Consider the following 16,832-nt stretch of genomic DNA (forward strand, 5'->3'; position numbering starts at 1 on the left):
CTGTGAACTTGACTTTTCCATAGAGGTCGTGGATCTGTGGAGCCACGCCCAGTCTGTACAGGTACAGACTACACACACACACAGGTAAACAAGTAAACAATCAGGTAAACAAGTAAACAATCAGGTAAAAAAATGAGGTTAACAAGTAAACAATGAGGTAAACAGACCTGAGGGCGTGGATGCAGTAAACAGCACGGGGAATGTTCTTCTTGTCGTACACATCTGTTGTTTCAGGATGAAAGATCTGGAAACAGATTAAAGCAGATTAAAGCAGATTAAAGCAGAGTAATCAGTAATCCAGACTTTATGAGATCATTCACTGACCGTTGGTAATCCCAGTGCTGTCATGGCGTTCCTCCAGTGATTGATGTTGTCAGTGTGACGGAACTGAAGACCCTGAGCCTAACAGATCAATACACAGGATTATTGATTACACAGGATTACAGATTAGTTAATCCTAACCTGGTATCTGTGCTGCTCGTGGTCGTAGATTTTCTTCAGAGGAACCACCTCACATGACTACAGATTACAGATTAGTTAATCCTAATCCTAACCTGGTATCTGTGCTGCTCGTGGTCGTAGATCTTCTTCAGAGGAACCACGTCAGCAGCGAATCGATGACCCAGTTTAGCTAAAATGACTCCGTTCCTCAGAGCTTCCTCCAGCTCAGTGGGAGCAGGAAGCTCCTCCCCCAGACACGCCTCCATCCACCTGAGCAGGAAACGGCTGAGGGTCAGACGTGTCCATGGCAACAGTGATGTGAGTGAGTAACCGTGGCGATGACGTCACACACTCACCTCTTGGCCTCCTCCAGTCTGCAGAGATACTGATAGGCAACATTCTGGATCCTCTGCTCGTCCATCTGCTCTGCTGTCTGACGCTCATCTAAACAGGTTAACCAGCCAGTTCACCGGTTAACCAGTGAGGTAACCATGGAGTTACCATGTAAATAGACTAGTTAGCGTGCTTATAAACAAGTTAACAGTGAGTTAACGTATAAATAGACGAATTAGCGTGCGTATAAACAAGTTAACCAGTGAGTTAACGTATAAATAGACTAGTTAGCGTGCGTATAAACAAGTTAACAGTGAGTTAACATGTAAATAGATGGGTTACCGTGCGTATAAACAAGTTAACAGTGAGTTAACGTGTACATAGACTAGTTAATGTGTGTATAAACAAGTTAACCAGTGAGTTAACAGTGAGTTAACGTGGAAATAGACTAGTTAGCGTGCAAATAAACAAGTTAACAGTGAGTTAACGTGTAAATAAACTAGTTAAGGTGCAAATAAACAAGTTAACAGTGAGTTAACCAGTGAATTAACATGTAAATTGACTAGCTAATGTGCGTATAAACAAGTTAACAGCGAGTTAACCAGTGAGTTAACGTGTAAATAGACTAGTTAAGGTGCGTATAAACAAGTTAACAGTGAGTTAACGTGTAAATAGACTAGCTAATGTGCGTATAAACAAGTTAACAGCGAGTTAACCAGTGAGTAAACGTGTAAATAGACTAGTTAAGGTGCGTATAAACAAGTTATCAGAGAGTTAACAGTGAGTTAATGTGTAAATAGACTAGTCACCGTGCGAATAAACAAGTTAACAGCGAGTTAACCAGTGAGTTAACGTGTAAATAGACTAGTTAAGGTGTGTATAAACAAGTTAACAGTGAGTTAAAGTGTAAATTGACTAGTTAAGGTGCGTATAAACAAGTTAACCAGTGAGTTAACCAGTGAATTAACGTGTAAATTGACTAGTTAAGGTGCGTATGAACAAGTTAACAGTGAGTTATCAGTGAGTTAACAGTGAGTTAACGGGTTAGTAACGTGTCCCGGTAAATGTCGGTAAATGTCGGTCACTCACAACGGTTCTCCGCAGCTGCTCTGTCCGCCATCTTGTCCTCTGTCTCTTCGTTATAAACGTTCACATAAACGTCTCTTATTCCCGGTTAAAGACGGAAAATAAAGTCCCAAACACGTAAACACAGCTCCACACGAACCGCCTTCTGTTTCCGGTCTGAGGTTTGAAAGTTCCCGCCGCTCTCTGATTGGCCCAAAGATCAACAGGCTCTCTGATTGGCTGAAACCTTCCCGTCTTCTTCTTCTTCTTCTGTTTGTCGGAGCTTTTACCGCCCCCTGCTGCTCCGGAGTGTAAATCTGTTTCCACATGATATTCACGACAGTCTGTGATTACATGATCACTTATCACGTTTTGGTTTTTTTTCGTTTTTTTTTCTTTCTTTCTTCTTTTTTTATTTTTTTATTTTTTTATTTATCATTTAAAATACAAACTCTCAATGAGGACAACAATAACCCTATATTTTTAAATATTAAAATGTGATATACGTAAAAAAAATAAAAAGGTTTAGGACACGAGCCAAGCAGTGATGACGTCATTCAGACTGCCCTCCACGTTACCATGGCAACGTTCTCTACTTCCTGTTACTTTTCAGGAAGTTCAGATGGAACCAGGTTAGCAACACTGTTTGCAACACTGTTAGCACTTGATAACACCCGTTAGCAACGCTGTTAGCACCCGTTAACACCCGTTAGCAACGCTGTTAGCACCTGTTAACACCCGTTAGCAACGCTGTTAGCACCTGTTAGCAGGTAAGTTCGTGGTGCTCTCAGTGTGCAGCAGGGGGCAGTGAAGTACACAGAAGTACAGAGTAGTACACAGAAGTATAGAAAAGTACAAAGAAGTACAGAACTACACAAAAGTACAGAAGTACACCTAAGTACACGGAATTACACAGAGGTACACAGAACTACAGAGAAATACATAGGTACAGAGAAGTACACAATTACAGAGAAGTAGAGTACACAGAAGTACAGAGAAGTACACAATTACAGAGAAGTAGAGTACACAGAAGTACACAATTACAGAGAAGTAGAGTACACAGAAGTACACAGTACAGAGAAGTACACAATTACAGAGAAGTAGAGTACACAGAAGTACACAATTACAGAGAAGTAGAGTACACAGAAGTACAGAGAAGTACACAATTACACAGAAGGAGAGTACACAGAAGTACACAATTACAGAGAAGTAGAGTACACAGAAGTACAGAGAAGTACACAATTACACAGAAGTAGAGTACACAGAAGTACACAATTACAGAGAAGTAGAGTACACAGAAGTACACAGTACAGAGAAGTACACAATTACAGAGAAGTAGAGTACACAGAAGTACACAATTACAGAGAAGTAGAGTACACAGAAGTACAGAGAAGTACACAATTACAGAGAAGTAGAGTACACAGAAGTACACAATTACAGAGAAGTAGAGTACACAGAAGTACAGAGAAGAACACAGTACAGAGAAGTACACAATTACATAGAAGTACACATAAGTACACATATTGTGACACCTGTCACTCAAACATCAGCTCTGTTATTCTTGCTCCTGATTGGTGTTTGTCATCGTTGAGGCTCCACCCAACAGAGCAGGTGACATCACAGAAGCCACGCCCCCTGCTGTGGACTCACAGGAAGTCCTCGTCAGGACATGAGGTCACAGAAGTGAGACTTGATTTCAGTTTCCATGACAACATGACTGCAGTCTGGATGACAGTAGCCCCGCCCCCTGTCCCTCCCCTCTACTATATGACTCCGCCCCCTCTACTGTTTCTGCTGCTGTCGACGGATTCTGGATCAGACCAGACCTGGTTCTGGTTCTGGTTCTGCTGCTTCTGTGAGGACACAAGGACACGAGGACACAAGGACACAAGGACACAAGGACATGAGGATATGAGGACATGAGGACATGAGGACCAGGATTCAGGTGTGTGTGTGTGTGTGTGTGTGTGTGTGTGTGTGTGTGTGTGGGTGTGTGTGTGTGTGTAACTTTATTTAACCCCTGATTAACTAACCCTCTCAGTCTTGTTATAACCTGGTCATTTTCCAATAATCTAAAGCAATCTGGGTCCAATAATCTAAAGTAATCTGGGTCGAGTAATCTAAAGTAATCTGGGTCCAATAATCTAAAGTAATCTGGGTCCAATAATCTAATGTAATCTGGGTCCAATAATCTAAAGTAATCTGGGTCCAATAATCTAATGTAATCTGGGTCCAATAATTTAATGTAATCTGGGTCCAATAATCTAATGTAATCTGGGTCTAATAATCTAATGTAATCTGGGTCCAATAATCTAAAGTAATCTGGGTCGAGTAATCTAATGTAATCTGGGTCCAATAATCTAATGTAATCTGGGTCCAATAATCTAATGTAATCTGGGTCTAATAATCTAATGTAATCTGGGTCGAGTAATCTAATGTAATCTGGGTCCAATAATCTAAAGTAATCTGGGTCCAATAATCTAATGTAATCTGGGTCGAGTAATCTAATGTAATCTGGGTCCAATAATCTAATGTAATCTGGGTCCAATAATCTAATGTAATCTGGGTCTAATAATCTAATGTAATCTGGGTCCAATAATCTAATGTAATCTGGGTCCAATAATCTAAAGTAATCTGGGTCCAATAATCTAATGTAATCTGGGTCCAATAATCTAAAGTAATCTGGGTCCAATAATCTAATGTAATCTGGGTCCAATAATCTAATGTAATCTGGGTCCAATAATCTAAAGTAATCTGGGTCCAATAATCTAATGTAATCTGGGTCTAATAATCTAATGTAATCTGGGTCCAATAATCTAAAGTAATCTGGGTCCAATAATCTAATGTAATCTAGGTCCAATAATCTAATGTAATCTGGGTCCAATAATCTAAAGTAATCTGGGTCCAATAATCTAATGTAATCTGGGTCTAATAATCTAATGTAATCTGGGTCCAATAATCTAAAGTAATCTGGGTCGAGTAATCTAAAGTAATCTGGGTCCAATAATCTAAAGTAATCTGGGTCCAGTAATCTAATGTAATCTGGGTCCAATAATCTAAAGTAATCTGGGTCCAGTAATCTAAAGTAATCTGGGTCCAATAATCTAAAGTAATCTGGGTCCAATAATCTAATGTAATCTGGGTCCAGTAATCTAATGTAATCTGAGTCCAATAATCTAATGTAATCTGAGTCCAATAATCTAATGTAATCTGGGTCCAATAATCTAAAGTCATCTGGGTCCAATAATCTAATGTAATCTGGGTCCAATAATCTAAAGTAATCTGGGTCCAATAATCTAAAGTAATCTGGGTCCAATAATCTAAAGTAATCTGGGTCCAATAATCTAAAGTAATCTGGGTCCAATAATCTAAAGTAATCTGAGTCCAATAATCTAATGTAATCTGGGTCCAATAATCTAAAGTCATCTGGGTCCAGTAATCTAAAGTCATCTGGGTCCAGTAATCTAAAGTAATCTGGGTCCAATAATCTAAAGTAATCTGAGTCCAATAATCTAATGTAATCTGGGTCCAGTAATCTAAAGTAATCTGGGTCCAATAATCTAAAGTAATCTGGGTCCAATAATCTAATGTAATCTGGGTCCAATAATCTAAAGTCATCTGGGTCCAGTAATCTAAAGTCATCTGGGTCCAGTAATCTAAAGTAATCTGGGTCCAATAATCTAAAGTAATCTGAGTCCAATAATCTAATGTAATCTGGGTCCAGTAATCTAAAGTAATCTGGGTCCAATAATCTAAAGTAATCTGGGTCCAATAATCTAATGTAATCTGGGTCCAATAATCTAATGTAATCTGGGTCCAGTAATCTAAAGTAATCTGGGTCCAATAATCTAAAGTAATCTGTGTTCTTCCTCTGCAGGATGTCTGGTAATTGGTCCATCCTGAGATCACAGGCTCCACCCACCAGTGGAATAGCCCCACCCCCTCCCAACACTTCAGACTGGGACCCGCCCACTTTCAGTGTGTCTGCTCAGGTCCGTGTGGGCGCCACCTGTTTCCTCTTCCTGTTTGCAGCCTGCAGTAATCTGGCCTTATTGGCCAGCGTGTGGTGTGGGCGGGGCCGGCGCCTGGCGTCTCACTTGCGCCCTCTGATGCTCAGCCTGGCGTCAGCTGACCTGATGATGACGTTTGTGGTGATGCCTCTGGACGCGGCGTGGAACGTGACGGTGCAGTGGTTAGGAGGCCACGCCCTCTGTAAGCTCCTCTGCTTCCTCAAACTCTTCGCCATGTATAGCTCCGCCTTCATCCTGGTGGTCATCAGCCTGGACCGTCAGCACGCCATCCTGCACCCGCTGGACGCTCTGAATGCTCGCCACAGGAACCGCCGCATGCTTCTGTTAGCATGGAGCCTCAGTCTGCTGCTAGCATCACCGCAGGTCTCTGACCAATCACAGCACACCTTCACATGATGACATCACTCTGACGTCTGATTGGCTACACTGACAACACTGAGTCATTCATGGGTTCATCATCAGCTTCACTGAAGGTCACATGATGAAGGTCACATGACCATGAAGGTCACGTGATGAAGGTCACGTGATGAAGGTCACGTGATGAAGGTCACATGACCATGAAGGTCACGTGATGAAGGTCACGTGATGAAGGTCACATGACCATGAAGGTCACATGACCATGAAGGTCACATGATGATGAAGGTCACGTGATGATGAAGGTCACATAGTGGTCAGTCCTGGTCAGTAGTGGTCAGTAGTGGTCAGTCGTCAGGTTTAAATCCTTGTGGAATGTTGTGCAGATGAAAGGATTAAAACCTCCTGCTGTTAGCTCAGGCTAACGACTCCCTAGGGTTCCAATGTGGAATGCTAACAACGCTACATGTAGTTAACCCTGTGAAAACATGTGAAGAAAGAGTCAATTATTATACAATAACTGTCTGTCTCTCTCTCTCTCTCTCTCTGCCTGTCTGTCTGTCTGCCTGTCTCTCTCTCTCTCTGTCTGCCTGTCTGTCTGCCTGTCTGTCTGTCCAGCTCCTTGTCTTCAGGACCGTGTCAGTGGACACAGTGGACTTTACTCAATGTGCGTCTCACGGTTCTTTTGGACGTCGTTGGCAGGAAACAGTTTATAACATGTTTCACTTCACGTCTCTGTACGTGCTCCCCCTGCTGGTGATGAGCTGCTGTTACACCAGGATATTACTGTATATACACAGACAACACCTGAGGGAGACAGGTAACACACACACACACACACACTGATGACCTCACTGATGACCTCACTGATGTAGCTCCTCCCCCTCTCAGCAGGGGAATCGTACCTGCGTCGCAGCAGCACTGACATCATCCCTAAAGCTCGGCTGAAGACTCTGAAGATGACAGTGGTCATCGTCCTGTCCTTCGTCCTCTGTTGGACGCCTTATTACCTGTTGGGGATCTGGTACTGGTTCCAGCCTGACGTGGTCCAGGTCACACCTGAGTACGTTCACCACTTCCTCTTCCTGTTTGGTCACCTGAACACGTGCTGTGACCCCGTCATCTACGGCTTCTACACGCCGTCCTTCAGAGCCGACCTCAACGACCTCGCCGGCCACGCCCACCTCACCGCCTGCTGCTGCCGCCGCACGCCCAGCAGCGTCAACGCATCGCCACCGCGTCCACAGAGCCCCGCCCCCAACAACCAGACCAGAGGACACTGACCAGGCCATAAACCTAGTTACAGTGACCATAAACCTAGCTACAGTGACCATAAACCTAGCTACAGTGACCATAAACCTAGCTATAGTGACCATAAACCTAGCTACGGCAACTATAAACCTAGCTACAGCGACTAGAAACCTAGCTACATCGACTATAAACTATAAACCTAGCGACAGTGACTATAACACAAGCTACAGCGACTATAAACCTAGCGACAGTGACTATAGAACTAGCTACAGCGACTATAAACCTAGCGTTAGATAATGGATGGATTATTTTTATACTCAAAACACACAAATACACAGTAACAAATATATTGTATTCCTATATATTTCCCACAAAAACAATGTACACAGTGTACATCCCAACCAACACAAAGTTGCACATACAGTGGTCTACATTCACAACAAAATGCCTTTTATGCTAACGCTTATGCTAACACACTGATTGCAGATTGTAAACCTGTGACAGGTGTTTTCACATGTGATGAGTCAGTTTGTGTAGTAGAGAAATTAACTTTAAAATGTTGAATGACAGTTTGTTCTTTGTGAAAACAAGAGATTTTCTACATGAAAATTGTGCCAAATGCAGAGAATTGTGTTTTGAAAAAGGTGTGTTTTAAAACTGCAGTTTGAGTGTAAAGCAGGAATTGTGCTTGTAGCAGAGTTGGTTCATGAGTTACATGAAGTGGTCGTTGTGTCTCAAGTAGCAGAATTTGTGTGTAAACAAAAAGAGAAAAACTGTAACAGGGAAGCATCAGACAGGAGTGTGTGACAGTGTTAGGAAGAGGAAGAATCTGTGGAACACATACTTTTGAGGTGTGGAGTATATGAGGCACATGGAGATGTGATGAAATATAATCTAAGGAAATTAGGGGATGAATAATTTAATTTAAAAGGAGTCATGGAAATGAGGGAGAAAGCACAAGTTAGGGTAGAAATACAATTCATAGGGTGTTAAATAGAAAACTGGGGGAATATATAGGATAAGAGTGTGTGTGTGTGAGTGTATGGTGTGAGGGTGGCCTGTATCTGCTCCACTCCAGAGCAGAAGGGGGCGGTAATGCACCCTCAGATGGATGCCAACCGCCGTAAAACTAAAAGAAGAAGAAGAAACGGGAAGAAGAACAAGAAAAAAGAACACGGAGGAGAAAACAAAGATGTTTTATTGTTGACACAGATGCTCCGCTGAGTAAAACAGAGACCACGTGATGAAGCGCGTTTATCTGAAGCAAACAGACTGACGGTGAGACACGAGAGCTACATGCTAACACTGCATATACCGCTAATAACACCGCCACCTGCTGCTAACACTGTATATACCGCTAATAACACCGCCACCTGCCGCTAACACGGCTAACTGCTGATAACACTGTATATACCGCTAATAACACCGCCACCTGCCGCTAACACAGCTAACTGCCGCTAACACAGCTAACACCGCTAACTAATGTAAACACAGCTACCTGATGTAAGCACAGCTAACTGCCGCTCACATGGCTAAGTGCTGCTAACACCGCTAACTGATGTAAACACAGCTAACTTCCGCTCACATGGCTAACTGCTGCTAACACCGCTAACTGATGTAAACACAGCTAACTGTTATAAACACAGGCGGCTAACTGCTGCTAACACCGCTAATCGCTATTGTTTCCACCCAAGTTAGTCGCAGTTAGCGTCAGTTAGCCGCAGCTTTGTTTTTAACCTCCAACATCTGGTCAGAGTCTCTGTGATGAGACCAAGAACTGTGTAATATAATATATATGTATGTGTATATATATATATATATATATATATATATATACATATATATATATATATATATATATGTATGTGTATATATATATATATATACATATATATATATATGTATATATATATGTATATGTATATATATATGTTATAATATAATTTAACACAATATAATATAATAACATTAAAATGGACATAGTGTGTGTGTGTGTCTGTGTTGGTGAATTTTCAAGAGTGATTTCAAATTCATGAAGATCAAATCAGAGACGAGAACCAGCAGATAATAAATCTCTCTCACACACACACACACACACACTCTCATGGCTGTGTTTTTTTTCTGTCAGGATCTGGACCCAGACCCGGCTCCATCCAGCTGCTGATCCACTTTGATCCGGTCTGATCTGGTGTGATGGCAGGTCGAGGTCGAGGTCGTAGAGCGATGACCTTCAGTGTCGACGCTGTCGGCATCGGCAGAGGAGAGAGTTTACCTCCGTCCATGCAGCAGCCCACACCTGTGTTCCCGGTAAGACCCAGAACCCCAGACCAGAACCTGAGACTAGAACCCCAGACCTGATCCTCCAGACCTTTGTCATCATCTCCTGAAGATGTCTGATGTCAAACTCTGAACAAAGTCTTTAAACAGTTGAAAAATCCAAATGCATTCTGGGTCATCATCTGTGTGTGTGTGTGTTGTCTAGGTGATGGAGCATAAGCCCCTCCCCCTGGCAGGTGGGGAGGAGGCAGAGTATCTGATGGCGCTCAAACAGGAGTTCAGAGGAGCGATGAAGAGTTTACCCTGTTTCATCCAACCAGCAGCTGCACGCAGAGGTCAGAGGTCACTGTGCTTTTATTGTGACAGTCTTGTGTTTCCTGTGGTTTTATTGTGACGGTCTTGTGTTTCCTGTGCTTTTATTGTGACGGTCTTGTGTTTCCTGTGCTTTTATTGTGACGGTCTTGTGTTTCCTGTGCTTTTATTGTGACGGTCTTGTGTTTCCTGTGCTTTTATTGTGACGGTCTTGTGTTTCCTGTGCTTTTATTGTGACGGTCTTGTGTTTCCTGTTGTTTTATTGTGACGGTCTTGTGTTTCCTGTACAGATGTAGAAAGATACTCAGACAAATATCACAGCAGTGAACAGACGGACGCTCCCGTCGACTGGACACCAGGTGAGACTGTGACATCATCACTGTGACATCATCACTGTGACATCATCACTGTGACATCATCACTGTGACTGTGACATCATCACTGTGTGTGTGTGTGTGTGTGTGTGTGTGTGTTTCCAGACTGGAGGATGTTTCCCAGAGAACTCAGAGTTCACGTCAGGAAAGTCCACAAAGACGGTCAGTTACTCTGAGTAATCTGATTACACATGTTTAATTGTTCACTCAAAGGTCTGCTGTCCTCAGGTGTCTTCTGTCTTCTGTCCTCATGTGTCTTCTGTCCTCAGGTGTCTCAGGTGTCTCCGTCAGTGTCTCAGACAAAGTTCAGAGTGGAAACAAGAAGAAGAAACAGATGAAGGAGAAGGAGGTTCTGCTCAAACTGGAGGTGAACTAATGTTTTCTGTTTGCTTCAGATCCACCTTAACAGAGACAGTCCACCTTAACACAGACGGTCCACCTTAACACAGACGGTCCACCTTAAACACAGACAGATCCACCTTAACACAGACGGTCCACCTTAAACACAGACAGATCCACCTTAAACACAGACAGATCCACCTTAACACAGACGGTCCACCTTAACACAGACAGATCCACCTTAACAGAGACGGTCCACCTTAACACAGACAGTCCACCTTAAACACAGACAGTCCACCTTAAACACAGACAGTCCACCTTAAACACAGACAGTCCACCTTAACAGAGACAGTCCACCTTAACAGAGACAGTCCACCTTAAACACAGACAGTCCACCTTAAACAGAGACAGTCCACCTTAACACAGACAGTCCACCTTAAACACAGACAGTCCACCTTAAACAGAGACAGTCCACCTTAACACAGACAGTCCACCTTAAACATAGACAGTCCACCTTAAACAGAGACAGTCCACCTTAACACAGACAGTCCACCTTAAACACAGACAGTCCACCTTAAACACAGACAGTCCACCTTAAACAGAGACAGTCCACCTTAACACAGACAGTCCACCTTAAACACAGACAGTCCACTTTAAACACAGACAGTCCAACCTTAAACAGAGACAGTCCACCTTAACACAGACAGTCCACCTTAAACACAGACAGTCCACCTTAAACACAGACAGTCTACCTTAAACACAGACAGTCCACCTTAAACACAGACAGTCCACCTTAACAGAGAGAGTCCACCTTAAACAGAGACAGTCCACCTTAACAGAGATGTCTCCTCAGACTCTGGAGAAGAAGGAGGATCAGGGGAGTTCAGAGGACGAAGGAGAAGAGAAGAAGAAGAAAGAGGAGGAGGAGGAGCCTGAGGAAGAGGAGGAGTATGATGAAGAGGAGTTTGAGGAGGTGATCATCCATAACTTTATTGATCATGTTTCTGATCACACTCATGTTACAATAACTTTATTGATCATGTTTCTGATCACACTCACGTTACAATAACTTTATTGATCATGTTTCTGATCACACTCATGTTACCATAACTTTATTGATCATGTTTCTGATCACACTCATGTTACCATAACTTTATTGATCATGTTTCTGATCACACTCATGTTACAATAACTTTATTGATCATGTTTCTGATCACACTCACGTTACAATAACTTTATTGATCATGTGTCTGATCACACTCACGTTACAATAACTTTATTGATCACCTGCAGGAAACAGATTACATCATGTCCTACTTTGACAATGGAGAAGAGTTTGGAGGAGACAGTGAGGACAACATGGACGAGGCTGTTTACTGAGACACGAGGACACTGAGGGACACTGAGGGACACTGAGACATGAGTCAAAGTTTCACCAGCATTTCATGTTTTTAAAAATAGTTTATTAATGTTTTTAAAACATTTTATTGTTGTTTGTTTGTATTGAACGTGTTTGTGAGTGTGTTCACAACTGTCCACTGAGAGTGTCCACTGTCCAATGAGAGTGTCCAGCAGGGGGCGTCTTCAGCTCATTAAACTGAACAATAGGAAATAATCAATCAACAAAGTGTAATGAGTTGTTTGTAAAGGTAAGGGGGCGGGGCTTCCGATCACTGGTCAATCACCATCATGTTTTAATTTCTCGTCTCCGTGGTAACTTCTGCTGTTACTGTAGCTCCGCCCCCAAAGGAGCAGGAAAGACGAGAGGACACAGAAGTGTCCTCCATTGTTTTGAACAGACTGCAGTACCACTTTGAAACACTGGAGGTCACTGAGAAATGTGGGCGTGACTCTGGGTGAGGGGGTGGAGTTCAGGGGGGCGGGGCTAGCACAGTTCACAGTGATGTCCCTGACGTCCAATGATGTGACTCAGCTGATGACGACATGTCTGTCACATGTCAGTTGTTGGTACAGCGTCCTCAGCTCCTTCACCTCCTCCAGAACCTGGTGGGCGTGGCTCCAGGAGGCCGCCGCCTCCTTCAGGAGCTTCTCACCTTCAGTCAGATCCTGAACCTCCTCCAGAACCTCAGTGAGCAGCTGCTCCGTCCTCAGTATCTTCTGACTGATCAGCTCCTGCAGCAGGTCCACGGTTGACGACTGTGGGCGGGGCGTTAGCGGCTGTGGGCGGGGCGTTAACGGCTGTGGGCGGGGCGTTAACGGCTGTGGGCGGGGCGTAGCCACAGTCCTGGTCTTAGAGTGAGACACAATGTGGTCCATGGAGGTGCAGAGGTTCTTTTCCGTCGACGTCGTCTGATCCCGATCCACCTCACGAGGAAGACTCCGGGATTTCCCACAAGCCTCAGCGGTCCTGGACCTGGGACAGTCCGGACCCGAGTCTGGACTCAGGTCTGGACTCAGGTCTGGACTCAGGTCTGGACTCAGGTCTGGACTCAGGTCCACATGAATGTCCTCACAAACGCTGCCCTGACACTGGACGTCTTCTCCCTGGATCAGAGACTGAGGTCCATCTGAAGACGAGGCCTGGAGGACGAGGAGAGGACATCATGATGATGTCATACTGATGATGTCATCATGATGTCATACTGATGATGTCATACTGACCACAGCCAGCAGGTGTCCTCTGGTCGGACGTCGTCTGTTGTGAACAATCTTTGCTCGATGTCGAGTCAAATGAAGAAGCTGAGACTCGTCGCTCGTCACCTGCAACGACAACATCATCACAACTGCTGCACTTCCTGTCTCTGCCACCAGAGGCTGCTGCACTTCCTGTCTCTACTCTCACTACAGACGACTGTGGTCTGTTAGCGCCCCCTGTCTTAGAGACGGTGTCCCTGTGTCCTGTATGCGTCTCCTGGTCTCACCTGGTCCAGGACCCGGTTCTTGGCTCTGACGATGGACGCGTTGATTCCACTGATCCACAATTCTTTGTCTTCTGGACTCACGGCCAAGAAGACCAGGTCAGGGACACACTGAGAGACGGAGAGACAGACAGGTGAGCACAGACAGACAGGTCTGGACCTGGACCTGGACCTGGACCTGGACCTGGACAGACCTGGTTGCAGCGCTGCAGTCTGAACCTGCTGTGGTTCTTCTTGCTCCGACTCTTCTTGTTTCTCAGGATTTCCTCACACAGGTCAAAGTGGATCAGATCCAGAACTTCATCCGCTCGGTCCAGCTCCTTCACCTGCATCACAGGTCAAAGGTCAAAGGTCACCTCCTCTCTAAAATCCTCTTTTTCCATCCTTCAGCTTAGCTTAGCTTAGCTTAGCTTAGCATGAAGAGTAACGCAGACGACAATCATTTTTTAAAAAACAACAAAAAACTTGAGGCTTTTATTTTGAAAACCCAGCTCTGTAACCTGGTGGTGACACACACACACACACACACAGTTACCATGGAAACAGCATCCATTATTAATCAGGTTTAAACTGAGACTTCCTGGGAGAGAGGCTCCGCCCCCAACACACACACACACAGTGAGATCTGTGTTCAGCTCTCATCAGTCACATGATCAATAATCAGATCTGACCCTGTGACCTCTGACCCTGTGACCTCTGACCCTGTGACCTCTGACCTCGTCAACAACGAGCGATCAAGACTTTTAACAGGTGAGAGGTAAAGGTTCTGTCTGGACCAGAGTCTGTGGTTCTGTCAGGACTTGAGTCTGTGGTTCTGTCAGGACTTGAGTCTGTGGTTCTGTCAGGACTTGAGTCTGTGGTTCTGTCTGGACCAGAGTCTGTGGTTCTGTGTCCGGTTACATCAGTGAAACCAGATCTCAGACTGAAACTCGACCTCTGCACAGAGAAGAGAAACTTTCTGTTTCCTGTCAGAACCTACAGTACTACAGAGTACTACAGAGTACTACAGTACTACAGTACTACAGAGTACTACAGTACTACAGAATACCACAGAGTACTACAGTACTACAGAACTACAGAGTACTACACTACTACACTACTACAGAGTACTACAGTACTACAGTACTACAGAGTACTACAGAGTACTACAGAGTACTGCAGAGTACTACAGAGTACTACAGTACTACAGAATACTACAGAGTACTACAGTACTACACAACTACAGAGTACTACACTACTACACTACTACAGAGTACTACAGTACTACACTACTACAGAGTACTACACTACTACACAGTACTACAGAGTACTACACTACTACAGAGTAATACACTACTACAGAGTACTACAGAGTACAACCCTACTACACAGTACTACAGAGTACTACACTACTACACAGTACTACAGAATACTACAGACAACTACACTACTGTGTAATTGTGTAGTTGTCTGTTGTGTTGTCGTTACACAACGTCACACAATGTATCTTGTTGACGTGTCTGTCAGGCCCCGCCCACATTCATCTGACATGTCAAGTTACTGTTCCATGATGGATACACAGCTGTGAGTACTCAGTGTACTCAGAAGTACTCAGTGTACTCAGAAGTACTCAGTGTACTCAGAAGTACCCGTGGGTACTCAGTGTACTCAGAAGTACTCAGTGTACTCAGAAGTACCCGTGGGTACTCAGTGTACTCAGAAGTACTCAGTGTACTCAGAAGTACTCAGTGTACTCAGAAGTACTCGTGGGTACTCAGTGTACTCAGAAGTACTCAGTGTACTCAGAAGTACCCGTGGGTACTCAGTGTACTCAGAAGTACTCAGTGTACTCAGAAGTACTCAGTGTACTCAGAAGTACCCGTGGGTACTCAGTGTACTCAGAAGTACTCAGTGTACTCAGAAGTACTCAGTGTACTCAGAAGTACCCGTGGGTACTCCCAGGTTGTCTCTAAAGACCAGAACCCCCCTCAGGGACTGGACTGGAGCTCCAGATGATCAGAACCTGTAAGCCCCGCCCCCTCAGGACCACCTCATCTCACAACCTGTAAGCCCCGCCCCCTTAGGACCACCTCCTATCAGCTGCTGTAAGCCCCGCCCCCTCAGGACACACCTCCTTCTCACAGATGAACAGCTGGTCTCCTCTCAGAACCATGTAGCGGTTCTTCCAGATCTCCCTGAAGAACCCTCTGCCACAGAACTTCCTGGTCCAGCCCACTTTCTCAGGCTGAAGGTTCTGTGACGCTGTTTCCTGTGGAGCCTGCACACAGGAAACAGGAAACAGGTGACTGACAGGTTCAGCTCCTCCCAATTGATAGTTATAATATTTAGTTATAATAATTAACATAATCTGTAGTTTTATTGTTTCAATAAATAACGTTTGAACAAATGAACGTTACATTTTATTAAAGTGACTTAGTGTGTGTGTGTGTGTGTGTGTGTGTGTGTGTGATAAACAGACTCTTACTGTGAAAAGCGGAAGTGGCCTGTGAGCAGCTGTTATTGTTGTGTCCTTCACAATAAAAGCTCAGATGAATGTTTTGTTCTCACTCACCCGTTTCCCGGTGTTGTTCTTCTTCATAGTTCCGGTTCAGGCCCGGTGTCTTTACGGTAACTTTACGGTAACTTTACGGTAACTTTACGGTAACTCCGTTCTTCTTGTTCAGAGCAGCGGGAGCAGCGGGAGGAGAAAGCCGCTGTAAACGCGTCACAGTCGGTGAGAAGAAGCAGAGACTCCCGGTGTTTCTCTGCTTCTCTCCCCGCTGCTGCAGCACTCTGAGCGGACAGCTGCTCCTCTGAGAGCCGGTGTCCGGTTACTCTTCCTCCTCCTCCTCCTCAAGACTCCCCGCTGACTCACAGGCAGCAGCACAGCGACCTCCAGCGGCAGAATGATATATTATTAATAATGATGAAGATAAATATACTGTGGACCTACTGAGGTGATGATGATGAAGATGATGAAGATGATGATGATGATGATGATGATGATGATGAAGATGATGATGGTGATGAAGATGATGATGGTGATGAAGATGATGATGATGATGAAGATGAAGATAATGATGATGATTATGATGAAGATGATGAAGATAATGATGATGATAATGATGAAGATGATGATGAAGATGATGAAGATGATGATGATGATGAAGATGAAGATGATGAAGATAATGATGATG

General features: G+C 44.1%; 4 protein-coding genes across 4 annotated transcripts in view; 2 read left to right on the top strand and 2 right to left on the bottom strand.

The window, feature by feature from the left end:
• Positions 1–711, bottom strand: part of iqgap3 (IQ motif containing GTPase activating protein 3) — a 12,588-nt gene extending 11,877 nt beyond the window's left edge. Inside the window, exons 1-4 of the mRNA XM_083910335.1 lie at positions 555–711; positions 325–402; positions 168–244; positions 1–68 (exon numbers count right to left, since the gene is read on the bottom strand). Of these exons, the coding sequence (XP_083766461.1) occupies positions 1–68; positions 168–244; positions 325–402; positions 555–707 (376 nt within the window). The 5' untranslated portion in view covers positions 708–711. The remainder of the gene's footprint in view (positions 69–167; positions 245–324; positions 403–554) is intronic.
• A 5,006-nt stretch (positions 712–5,717) lies between these two features.
• Positions 5,718–7,507, top strand: LOC310944537 (gonadotropin-releasing hormone II receptor-like; the record flags this gene model as incomplete). Its single annotated transcript, XM_083910337.1, has 3 exons — positions 5,718–6,233; positions 6,843–7,044; positions 7,116–7,507. 3 exons carry the CDS (start codon positions 5,718–5,720, stop codon positions 7,505–7,507), a joined length of 1,110 nt encoding a protein of 369 aa, XP_083766463.1.
• A 1,115-nt stretch (positions 7,508–8,622) lies between these two features.
• On the top strand, positions 8,623–12,660 carry polr3glb (RNA polymerase III subunit GL b). Its single transcript, XM_083904525.1, has 8 exons — positions 8,623–8,753; positions 9,604–9,782; positions 9,958–10,087; positions 10,355–10,423; positions 10,544–10,600; positions 10,708–10,805; positions 11,631–11,750; positions 12,071–12,660. The coding sequence occupies exons 2-8, from the start codon at positions 9,669–9,671 to the stop codon at positions 12,155–12,157; spliced, it is 675 nt and encodes a 224-aa protein (XP_083760651.1). The 5' UTR covers positions 8,623–8,753; positions 9,604–9,668; the 3' UTR covers positions 12,158–12,660.
• A 22-nt stretch (positions 12,661–12,682) lies between these two features.
• plekho1b (pleckstrin homology domain containing, family O member 1b) lies at positions 12,683–16,410 on the bottom strand. Its single transcript, XM_083904501.1, has 6 exons — positions 16,208–16,410; positions 15,767–15,913; positions 13,851–13,982; positions 13,660–13,767; positions 13,400–13,498; positions 12,683–13,318 (listed from the first exon to the last, which is right to left on the bottom strand). Exons 1-6 carry the CDS (start codon positions 16,232–16,234, stop codon positions 12,707–12,709), a joined length of 1,125 nt encoding a protein of 374 aa, XP_083760627.1. The 5' UTR covers positions 16,235–16,410; the 3' UTR covers positions 12,683–12,706.
• Between the last annotated feature and the right edge of the window lie 422 nt (positions 16,411–16,832).

Source organism: Microchirus variegatus, assembly GCF_963457635.1.
Source record: "Microchirus variegatus genome assembly, chromosome: 2".
NCBI classification, from domain to species: Eukaryota; Metazoa; Chordata; class Actinopteri; order Pleuronectiformes; family Soleidae; genus Microchirus; species Microchirus variegatus.

What these genes read in the sequence shown, in the direction of transcription:
- polr3glb (XM_083904525.1), top strand. Translation starts at nt 9,669, where the DNA reads ATGGCAGGTCGAGGTCGAGGTCGTAGAGCGATGACCTTCAGTGTCGAC. An exon ending in CAGGAAAGTCCACAAAGACG is followed by an intron (nt 10,601 to 10,707) that starts GTCAGTTACTCT and finishes TTCTGTCCTCAG; the next exon opens with GTGTCTCAGGTGTCTCCGTC. An exon ending in AGGTTCTGCTCAAACTGGAG is followed by an intron (nt 10,806 to 11,630) that starts GTGAACTAATGT and finishes ATGTCTCCTCAG; the next exon opens with ACTCTGGAGAAGAAGGAGGA.
- plekho1b (XM_083904501.1), bottom strand. Translation starts at nt 16,234, where the DNA reads ATGAAGAAGAACAACACCGGGAAACGG. An exon ending in AGAACAACACCGGGAAACGG is followed by an intron (nt 15,914 to 16,207) that starts GTGAGTGAGAAC and finishes TCCTGTGTGCAG; the next exon opens with GCTCCACAGGAAACAGCGTC. An exon ending in TGTTCATCTGTGAGAAGGAG is followed by an intron (nt 13,983 to 15,766) that starts GTGTGTCCTGAG and finishes CCTGTGATGCAG; the next exon opens with GTGAAGGAGCTGGACCGAGC.